Source organism: Hydractinia symbiolongicarpus, chromosome 15 (assembly GCF_029227915.1).
Source record: "Hydractinia symbiolongicarpus strain clone_291-10 chromosome 15, HSymV2.1, whole genome shotgun sequence".
Classification (NCBI taxonomy): Eukaryota; Metazoa; Cnidaria; class Hydrozoa; order Anthoathecata; family Hydractiniidae; genus Hydractinia; species Hydractinia symbiolongicarpus.
Genome location: NC_079889.1, coordinates 3848831 through 3859921, shown reverse-complemented (window position 1 = coordinate 3859921; position 11091 = coordinate 3848831). Strand labels below are relative to the sequence as shown.

The 11091-nt window shown below is 33.4% G+C and overlaps 2 protein-coding genes across 2 annotated transcripts; both read right to left on the bottom strand.

The window, feature by feature from the left end:
* Positions 1–317: 317 nt before the first annotated feature.
* Positions 318–3661, bottom strand: LOC130628636 (zinc metalloproteinase nas-30-like). The gene is made up of 7 exons (XM_057441618.1): positions 3532–3661; positions 3323–3437; positions 2962–3137; positions 2185–2403; positions 1845–2027; positions 890–1062; positions 318–524 (listed from the first exon to the last, which is right to left on the bottom strand). Exons 1-7 carry the CDS (start codon positions 3659–3661, stop codon positions 375–377), a joined length of 1146 nt encoding a protein of 381 aa, XP_057297601.1. The 3' UTR covers positions 318–374.
* An 89-nt stretch (positions 3662–3750) lies between these two features.
* Positions 3751–5833, bottom strand: LOC130628925 (uncharacterized). Its single transcript, XM_057441984.1, has 3 exons — positions 5551–5833; positions 4552–4608; positions 3751–4204 (listed from the first exon to the last, which is right to left on the bottom strand). Exons 1-3 carry the CDS (start codon positions 5645–5647, stop codon positions 4014–4016), a joined length of 345 nt encoding a protein of 114 aa, XP_057297967.1. The 5' UTR covers positions 5648–5833; the 3' UTR covers positions 3751–4013.
* Positions 5834–11091: the final 5258 nt, after the last annotated feature.

Sequence of the window (11091 nt, the reverse complement as noted above, 5' to 3'; positions counted from 1 at the left end):
GACTTGAGTGTTGTTTACTTGTTGATTTGTTGACTTGCTTGTCGAATATCTACTACACTAAGAAGACTAAGACCTCTTTCCTTAAAGTATTTCAGGGCTGAATTGTCTTTCCGTTAAGTTAAAACAGATTGAGCCTAATGACATGGCGTTAAGCTAAGGACGCTGTAGTGTAAGCTAGGCGTTAGAAAGGTCACTCTATTTTATGCTTTAGGCCATAAAGACCGGGCCAGTTGATCAGGCCAATCAAGGCTTCGCTACAAGTTTAAACAAAGGCATAACTAATTTGTCACCATATTAGCTATACACGTTTTTTCATGTTCTCGACATTATTATTAGCGTCAGTGTCGGTTAAAATGTCTTTTTTAAAAGCTAATTTAAGATTTTGATGCATTTCCTATTATGTACAAATATATAGCGTCTTTAAATCCATAACCATCTGTGCAATAACGTGATTTTCCATTTTGTGTTAAATCAATGTCATCATTACCATAATGACACTGGCAATAGTTACCTATACCAAATTTCTAGATAGGAAAAAGATCACCATTAGACTACATAACAATAAGCAAAACGTGTGGGAACTTAATAGAACTATAGCATGAAGTATTTAGCAAATCAAATTGTGCTTCCTAAGATATCAAACATATCAAGACAAATTTATTGAACATCGGAATATCTCTGATAATAAAATATTTGATTCGTATTTACGCAGAAATATCTCTGATAATAAAATATTTGATTCGTATTTACGCAGGACTGAGAATACTAAAATTGATGATGATGTTGAAAAGTATGAGTTACTGAAAAAAAACTTTAATGAATTTAAAGAAGCTATGTTAGACATGGACAAAAAAATTTTTGCAAAAGAAGACCTCTTTGACATTAATACCTTGAATCCATTCATTTGAGCGAAGTGAGAACAGATAAGGAAGGCTTCTGACATTTTATTATCCCAGTCAATCACATCTTTATTTTCTTCATTCAACCCAGTACAAGCAAGTGCAGTCGGTTTGTGCTGAAGTGGAAGTTGATTGAAAATGTCCATTCTGTGGTTAAAGCAGCCTATGGAAAACAGATTTTTTGAAAAGAGCTAGTATGTTTCTAGAAGATATGTTATCATGAAGTAAATGAATACAATTTTAGAGAGATATATTGAAGTACAACTACCTTAAGGAAAAAAAAAATTGCGAGAATAAATTTTTCGCAATTTTTTCTTTAATTCGCGGACATTTTTTTTGCAGAATTTCCGAATAGTTCCCGATTCACGAAAATTTCTTTCGCAAAATAATATAAAAATGGCTATTTGCGAAAATTAGAAGACCTAAATATATAAAAAACAAAGTCCTGCAATTTAGAGGAATATCCACACTTGGCAGAAATAGCCTCTCAGTTTCAGTTCGTGGAAATCCGTAATTTCCGGACCCTTAATTCGCGAAAATATATTGCACAAAAATTTCGAGGAAGGTGCTTCTCTTGCGGTACTTTGTGCATCACTAACATAGTGGTGCAGTCCGCAGATGCACCCATTACATTATGTGTACAAAATTGTAGTGATGCATGCAGGTAGTTTATCCGGATGGCGTGTGTGTATCCGGATGGTGTGTATGTATCCGGATGGTGTGTATGTATCCGGATGGTGTGTATGTGTCCGGATGGTGTGTAATATTGACCTATACTTAGACAGATAGATAAAATTCGAGAGAAAAGTGTCATAGTAGAGCAAGGATAGTTTTAAAAACTCATATCTTTTTACTTTATCTGCTCCTATATAATTTATTATATTTTTATACTTAACTTTCGTTTAGGACTGGAATAGAAACTACAATGAATATTTATTAGCATACCTTCCATAAAAGCTTGCAGCGGTTCTGCAGTGCAGGTTTCTCTAACAGCTTGCACACCATTTTGTAATCCGTGCCCGCGACAAACACTGAGAGTTTGGCCGTAACATATACGATATTTTAACCTGACATTTGCACCACATGGCAACCATTCATTCCATTCACCGTACCCACCAATAGGCAAAGCTAAAGAAATGTTAATAACATAATAATTTCATTTTCTTATAATTTTTCATCTTGCAGTATTATGACTAGATATTTTTTTTGCTATGGCCTTCTTTTGTTGCCATATCACTGACCTCTGCAGATGGAAAAGAAAATAACACAACCTATATCTACGTACATTCACAACGATATAATCTTTTGAGCTCGTCCACGTCCCCTGGGGACAATCCTTTATCGTTACCAAGCTTCAGCTTAGGATATTTTTTGGACATTATCGTTTGGGCTTTCTTGATACCGAAGGCGTGGTTACCATAGTGCATGACACTCTTTAAGTCATACGGCAGATTTAAATCTGCAGATTCCGATGGATCACGTTTTTTAAAACTTTTTACACGTTCTAAAACAACAATTTTCAAAAAAGTAATTTAGACTCCTGAGGCTCCTGAGACTCGTTCCTGCTTTTGATCTTGAAGTATGGGGTATTTTATCTACCCCATCTTTCGTAACTTCTAATAGGCGGGCACAAATAATATGAAACATGTTACAGTTGCATTATGTGATCAAAAATACAAAATGCTAACTTTTTCTGTAACGTCATTAGAAGCTTGAAATTCCTCCAAAATACCACTGCTTGCTTAAAATCCGGCACATTACTTCTAGAACGAACTTCAACGCTTTATATAAAATTTCTGATAGCCAATTTAAGATTATTTAATATGTTTTCGTATTTTGATCTTATGATTTAACAGAAAAAAACTGCCCGAAAACCTAATTTCTTTCTCATAACCCGAAAGCAGTTAGCAATAGTGTTGAAGCAATGTTTATTTCTCAGCACCTGTAATACATGCTAATATTATCTTCATTTGTGTGTTGCGTTATCAATATAACTTAGCTGTAAATGCTCACGTACTCTAACCGTTACCAAATAATGCAGAAGAAACAAAAGTTGTCGTACGTGGCTTAATGTTCTTCCAAAATATCTGGACGAAATCATCCCTGTCGGCTCGCGATTGTTCGTGGTAAAACCCCAAGGCATGTAAGATCTCATGTACGATAACTTCTTTTGCTTCACATCCATTACCAACGGAAATTTCTTGGCCTCCTGACTGCATTCCCGTGTAGGACCAACATCTATTTTATTTTAAAGAAAGGATAGTTTAGTTCGTCTCTTGCATATTTTTGTTATCAAAAATCTCTTGATAGAGTGGAACAGGACAACTTAAAATATATTTTTTGAAGAGTTCACTGAAATGTGTTTTTTATGTTGAACAATCAAAGTGTCTTCAGTATTTCATGTACCGTATTTAGCAACATACCCTTTGCTTTTTACAAAATTAATGTAATTTTCTTCTACTGTTCTCTTCACAAACCTCAAACATGTCTTGCTTGAGATTTCGCGCATTCCATTTTCAATTTCAATCGTAACATCAGCTGAAATGTAAAATACAGAGAGAGAAGTGTGAAAAAATATTTTTTATTGTGTGGTTTAGAACCAACACAACAATGTTTGAGTTAAGAGAATCACAGATGTTATTTGCGTTGTTTAAACAAAAATTATCACTATTTTCATTCAGCCAAGTTGTAAAGTGTGTAGGAAAGGGCCAAGTAGTAACACAGCTGTGGTTTTTCAGCTTTGGTAGGAAGTACAGTGTCATTTCAGGAAAGTGTCCAGCTGGAATTCAGTTTGTATTTAAGTGCTTCACAGAAGAGGTTATAAACAATAAAGTAGTTCTAGCTTTATCAATGTACCACAGTGACAAAATATAGACAGTTGAAAAACCAAAAAAGACCGGAGAACGGTGTAAATTTTAGATTAGAATTGACACAGCTAGACCAAATTGGGGGATATCATTATCGTACCCAACCCAATTAAATTTTTTGGAGGTATAACAATTAAGAATTAAGACCTAGCTGGTCGGTTTTTAGCGAATATGCTCTGTTACATTTTTAGATAAATGAACAAAAATGTTGGCGTGCCTAATATATTTTCTTCACAGAAGAAAATCATTAATTTAAGGCGAACTGACCTCTTTCAGGCGATATTACGTAAGGAATCGTCCTTGTTCTCCACAACTTCAAATCGTTCCTTATAGTTCCACGTTTGTAACCATATCGCACAGGTGGGCCTTTGTCATCCTCCATCATATCACCTTCAATAATATGCTTGCCAGGAGGATGGTTATGTTCCAAACCAACTTCTGCAAGATTAGAAATTTAAACTTTATTTCGGAAAGATTATTGTGTGATAATCTGTTGCTTCCTGAATGTACGTAATACCTTACCTTATAGCTTATATATTTTTATTGTTAACCGTCTGGATTTATCAAGCGGGCAATACGGGTTTTTAGGCATTCTCTTATCCACTATCGCCCTTAGTCATTACACCGACCTTGCAAGCTCGGTCGGCAGTTAGACCTCGGGCAATATTTTTCTGTATAGCCTGGGGTAATCAGTTATCATTGTATTAATATATTTCTGAAATATTTCTCTCATGGTATTCTTTAACATTGTCAAGTAACTAATTTCATATACTTTAAAGTCAAACCTTCATTATATTCTTCTATTTCGTCGAAAGCACTATCATCTTTCATAAGCTTGAACTCTGAAATAAATATTATAATTGTAATAATAAATATAAGTAGATATGCAGATATTGGATCTTAGAGGTACTCGTAGTTTTTAACAAATAACAACTTGTAATCGAAATTTGAAGATTGATTATAAAGCAAAAAAACAAGCCATTAAATGAGGGAAAAATCTGTTTAATTGCTCTTTTCCTAAGTTTATCATTCTAATAAAACTGTCCCAGTGATGCTTTCATTAGAATTTTTAGTAATAATCTCTTTAATAATAGCTGTTATTCTGTCTGTCTGACCACAAAAAAAACGTCGTGCTACGAGCAAACGAAATAGCGTGGATTTTAAGACAGGCGACCCTGTGGATGCTTCCGCGTGTTAACGACATCTCTCTATAATAGTAGCTGTTGTTCGTCTGTCCGTTTGTGACGGTGTTAATCACCCACGAAGTGTTGAAGCTACAAATAACAAATGCGATATTGCTTATCGACTTTGATGTGATGGGAAAGTTCCCACGGATTTTTCACGGGCTAACAACTAGTCTCTATATTAACAATAGCCGTATTCTGTCGGAAAAAAGAAACGTCGTGCTACGGAAACACGAAATGCGATCTTTGAAGGAGGGTGAACTCGTGGATTTATCCACTTGTTACCAACTAGTCTATATGACATCATGTGGTCGCTGTCAAGTAAACAAATATAAAGTTGTGAGTTGCGATCCGCGAATTCTTGTGGAGTTTTCCACAGTCAAACGGCTACATAGCGAAATGCTTCATCCTGGACATAATATAGTAAAAAGGAGGACGAGGGCATCCCAAGCCATTACGAACGCTGCGTCTATCTGAAGATTCGCTCTCTCTAGAGCGGATGAAGGAGTTAAAGCTGTATTTTGGCAATTGTGTAGGTAAAATAGAAACACTGATGGAAATTTAAGGAAATAATTCAAATATAATTTTTGATGACATTACCTTCTGATAGAACATGAATACCAATGCCAATAGCAGGATTCCGGACTGCCAAAGTAATTGTTATGCAGAATAGAGTGAATAGTCTATCCATCATCATTCATTGTAATTCGTTGTTTGACCTATTGCAACTAAATAAAAAAGGCTAGGGAGTAGCCATACTTATAATTAAACAAAGATCAGTACTAAAAGCTGTTTGCCTCAAGACAATCATGCTCTCCGAATTTGGAATATATATGTTCAGTCTACATTTTTAGCGCATCCTAGCCTTGGATATGTAATTTGAGAGAAGAGTTCATCCTTGTGCCCAGGGTTTTTTGCCTATGTCAAAACCGCTAGCGCTTACTTGACGGCTAAACCAGACCCTGGTACAGGCTGCTTTTCACAACCAGTATATTGGCTACTATAATTAATAAGTTGGTCTCAACGTTACAGTTTCTGCGGCTAGTAAAAGCAAATCGATCGAGTCCTTCACACATGGCGGGGACAATGTCTTTTGGCTGTTTATGTTTTTCGACGCTTGACTTTAGAAAGTTTTATTTCAAACCAAGTTATTATTTGTTCACCCTGGAACTATATTTTATAGTGATTGAATCTTTCAAGAAGCATTATTTATCAATTATAAACAAAATATGTGATTAGATACAGCTGATTTTGTTTGGATATGCTGACAAGGCAACATTTAGCTAATATTTTACATGCAAAATGTTTAAGTGTTAGATTGTGGCATGTAGCTAGTTATATGTTCAATAAGGAAACAAAACCAAATGTAACTTAGATAGCTAGTCAGTTAGCTAAGTATAAAATATATTTTTAATGTCCTATAAATGTTAGCTAAATAATTTTTTATAAGCAACCAAATTGAAAATATTAGGTTTAAATTGGGGTCAAAATTAACGTTATGCTTAGCTACCTTTAGTCCTTGTAACTACGCTACGCTACGATCTCTTCCCTTTCCTCAGCTATCAACTTTCCCAGTTGAACTATAGTTTCCTAGGTGATCCGATGGATCAAGGTCTGGTCCACATTTCCTGAACTGTGTTGGTAAATAAAGGTGCTACATGCCAAAAACAATTAGCTAAAAACTTACAGTGCTTGACTCAAGGGATAGATTAATCTACTATCATTTGAATGTGTTATATATTGTGTAACATTACGCAGCACTCAAGTTAGTCATTTTTTTACTACTCCCCACCTCTTGTAACCCATCGTAGCAAATCTAGCACCACGCACCCTTATTACCCGTAATATTTCAAATTCAATGACCTTGTCTATTCATTTCTATATTCATTCCATACCAAAGGCAAACTGGTGCTCTAATATGAGAAAAAGATATATCAGGGCCATATATTAAGCACACAAGATGACATTTTTTGATACTTTTGTGTAAATCAAAAGGTAAAAAACAAATTCTACATGTAGATCGTACACTAAAATAACTAAAAATATCTGACATACATAAAAACTAAATTTTATTTTCTCTGGTTTGTATGTGTTTAGATGTAAATCTTTTTTGTGGTGTTTTCAGACACAAATTTTGTCTCGAAACGTGACATTTTTCTACCTATGACTGGTGTGACTAAATTTTGCACAAGTGTGACGTTTCTGTTTGCTAGCTATACATGATAGACCAACAAAATTTGTTAAGCAGTCACATCAGTTGTTTATAATAATTGGAAGACGCATTTAGCTGATCTGACTAAAACTATACTTTTGAAAGAGCACTTGTTTTTTTAAGTAAAAAAATGAATAAAAAATAAGATTTTTTTACTTTATTTATGGCTAAGTATGCCTGCCTCATGTTAGCAAAAATAGCTAGCAAGTATTTTCTCATCCAGTTAGCTAAATAGCCAAAGTCATATTTTTTACTAAGCTTAAAGAAGAACCTTATTATCATTTAAAATGTCAACAATGGAAATCTGCCAAAATAACATCTTTCGTAAAAATATTTACTGTTTAGCTCACCCTTTTTTAGTCAATCTTTCTTAACATTTCCCCTCATAATCTGTCAATGTTTTTGTAACAAAATCCGCCATCTTTATATTAAATTGTTGGATATATTATAACGCATGAATGAATTATCTATGTCGGGTGTGAGCCAATCGCATTACAGAACTCACCAGCCTGTACCAGGGGTAATTTTGCGGCCCGCCGTCAAAAAGGCGAAAAACCCTGGAGACGAGGTTGGAGACAAGTTGACGAATAAGCAAGTCTTTTTAAAGGCTGAAATACACTATTACTTTTCCAGATTATTTATCTTTCGTGTTATTCATTTAACTGTGTTGTTCTTTTTTAATTCTGCACAATAATATTCAAACTTCAGTGTTAATAATGATAAATTCCATCTCTAAATGGCTATTTTTAAATGATCACCTAATCTATTTTGTATTTAGCATTAATCACCCTAAAGCATATTTAGTTTTCAATTGAAAGTATTCTTGTTATTCCTATTTTGAAGAAAGTGATAAATTTCATAGTATTTTATAACCACGAATCACTCCAGTAAAGCTAGTATGATTTTATTTGAATTACAGTTGATTTAAAAAAAGGTTTATGGGGAAAAGACAATTGCAGATGGCCTTAATAGCAATACATTAATAATAGAAAACTCACCATATGATTCCTGTCTTGTTTATTTATCTCTTGCTTTTATATTTTATCATGTTTGTTTTGGTAATGTTCGAAGCTTATTTCTTTTTTTAATTCACACTGTGAGAGATTGGAACTATCAGAGCGTGCTGAACATAAAAAAATCAATTTTACTTTCAGCATATTAAACGAATTTGACCTGAGAATTAAGTTATTTCAAAGAATGTATTTGTTGGTGATCAGTAGTTCCAATTGGATAACATGAAAGAAGTTTGAATTCATTTCCAATATAACTTTTTTTCGTCTTAAATGTTATTTAAAGTTACTTTTCATTTTGTTAAAGCAATATCAATGTTTAAAATGTTAACTACCCTAAAGTTTTCTAATGACTTCGTTCGACATGCTTCCATAGGTCGGTACATTTTTCTTGTTTCAATTATAAGTGCCTAAGTGCTTAAATTTTCTTCACCATTCTACAACTTTAGTATTGGTATTATCTCAAGACTTGTTGAAGAATAAGTATGCGCCATGAAAAATAAAAAATTTAGCGTTAGTTTGCTAATTCTAGTCACTTTTTTGCAATGTAAGTTGTTTTTTTAATGAGAAGAACATTTCAGCGCTTTCAAGATATTACTTTCCTAACAAACATAGACAACATGCTTTCTCGTGTGTAGGGTTAAGCTTATACTGATATAAACTGTTTTCTATAACTTTTTTTACAACCATCGAATTGATATAACTTTGTGTTAAAGAGCTACAATAACATCAAAATCATTTTTAAGGTAAATTAAATTCTTCATTTAAAGAGTGTTCCTTGTATACAAATTTCTTCATGAAATAATTTGCTAACTATAAGCCTATACTCTGTCTTTTTAAATGACAATTTCTCTTAGAATACATGGTCAAACATGGCTGAATTACAGTGGCCCATTTCTGTGAAGTTTTTAACGACAAATTTTTTTGAAAAAAAAGATTTCACATTATTTATTCGCCACTTAAAAATTAGTTACGAATAAGTCGCGAATAAGTCGGGTCAAAATATCCCCGACTTATTCGCTACTTATTTTCTAAGCGGCGAAAATGTCGCAAATATACAGTATACCCTCCAATTAACGGACACCATCGGTGTGTGACCAAAGTGTCCGCTAATTGGAAGTGTCCACCTTTTGGAAAGTTTTTACACTTTAAGCCGCAAATTAGAAAATAAAGCCGATTTTTGTATCACAAAGGAAAAAAAAAAAATGATAATATAATATTACCATAATAATAACGAAACAAACTTTCAATCTTCACAGAACTTTAAAGTCTTTCAAACAAGTTTTAAAAAATCATGGATAAATATTAAAGATTTTATTTTAAAAAGACTTTATTTAAATGTTGTTTTCTGCTATTCATCTTGACGATCTCTAGTCTCTTCTTAATAGGGGAAAAAGTTTCTCTTTCCTCTCTATTGAGATCGTTTAGTTCTATAAGCTCAATTATCACCATCTTCGTCATCGTCATCAGATGAAATCTATATTTACAGACTTTTTACGAGTATATTCATCTACACATTTTTCTAGGCAGCTTACTTGCCATTCTACTTCATCTGAACTATTCATTTTTGTCTATTTTTCTTTGCTCGCTTTTCATTTTTTTGGACTGTCCGCTAATTGGAGAGAAAAAAAAAGCCATATTTGTCCTTTGGTGCAAAAAATATTGTCCGCTAATTAGAGTTTCCGCTAATTAAGTGTCCGCTTTTTGGACAGTTTTTTATGAGACTTTGATCAGAAAACGGCCGGTGTATGACCAAAGTGTCCGCTAATCAGAGGTGCCCGCTTTTTAGAGTGTCCGGTAATTGAAAAGAATACTGTATCACGTATATGTCGATGTCGTAATAATGTAAAAACTTCTTTTTTTTAAATATAGTTAAAATTTTCACATACGGACCACCGTATTTAATAACACACGAGTAAGGCTTTTTATAATTTTAATGTAGATTTTTGTCAGTTATTCCTTTTAATGTTTAAATTACCATAGCAGTGCTTGTGTAAAAATGCTGGACTTTCGTCTCCTTAATATTCGTCTTTCCCGTTTACACATACTGCATATTTTATCAAGAAAGTAACGCGAAAAGGCCAGCTGGTAATGTTATATAGCACAATTCCTGTCTTTTTGCTTTAGATTAAATGTCCCTATTTTCCTATAGTTGATCAAATTTAGGAGATATGGTATAACATAAAGTAAAATGAATGACGGGGTTATAAACTTGCTGACGGCAGCAATTTTACTATCACTTCATTTTTTTAAGAACACTTGAATTTAATGCTCACTACTTTGAGCCGATTGAACTGGTTAGGGCGTAAATTTTGCGTATCTAACGGTTCTTATATTATTAAAAAATAACCTCTTGAGATAATTTATAGAAGTCCAGTAAAAACAACGCTACAAATCTTGGTCTTTCCTGTGACCACATTTTTCAATAAGGTTGCCTTGACAACCCTATTTTTGTTATTATTACAAGTTGCTAAATACCTATAATACCCGTATACGTCTGTTTGTGAACCAAAATGATAGTTTTTATTTCTTTGATCTTTCCGAAAAATATTTTCGTTGATGGTTACAACATGAAGTTCTAACCGATCGGGCAATGTTCGGGAAAGGATGTGTATAACGATAGTTAACTTTTAATATCTGATGACGAATAAATTTACTTAATCTAATTTTGTAGTCGTATGGTATTTCAAAGTGGATCTCTTATTAAAAAAATACGGTACTAAAGGATTGAGATTTGATTCTTTTTTACTGCCACAAAATTAGAAAAAATTTTGAATTTATTCCTATTCTGAAATATTTAATATCTATTTTTTTTTCAGCCAGTCAGTGTGTTGCACAACACACTTTTTATGTTACTTTTGGTTTGGTATAATAACTTTTTACCCTAGCCAGCATTATTTAGTTTTTCCCCTGCCTTTA

What these genes read in the sequence shown, in the direction of transcription:
- LOC130628925 (XM_057441984.1), bottom strand. Translation starts at nt 5,647, where the DNA reads ATGATGATGGATAGACTATTCACTCTATTCTGCATAACAATTACTTTG. An exon ending in TATTCATGTTCTATCAGAAG is followed by an intron (nt 4,609 to 5,550) that starts GTAATGTCATCA and finishes TATTTATTTCAG; the next exon opens with AGTTCAAGCTTATGAAAGAT. An exon ending in AATAGAAGAATATAATGAAG is followed by an intron (nt 4,205 to 4,551) that starts GTTTGACTTTAA and finishes CTAATCTTGCAG; the next exon opens with AAGTTGGTTTGGAACATAAC.
- LOC130628636 (XM_057441618.1), bottom strand. Translation starts at nt 3,661, where the DNA reads ATGACACTGTACTTCCTACCAAAGCTGAAAAACCACAGCTGTGTTACT. An exon ending in TTGGAAGAACATTAAGCCAC is followed by an intron (nt 2,404 to 2,961) that starts GTACGACAACTT and finishes TTGTTGTTTTAG; the next exon opens with AACGTGTAAAAAGTTTTAAA. An exon ending in GCTGCAAGCTTTTATGGAAG is followed by an intron (nt 1,063 to 1,844) that starts GTATGCTAATAA and finishes TGTTTTCCATAG; the next exon opens with GCTGCTTTAACCACAGAATG.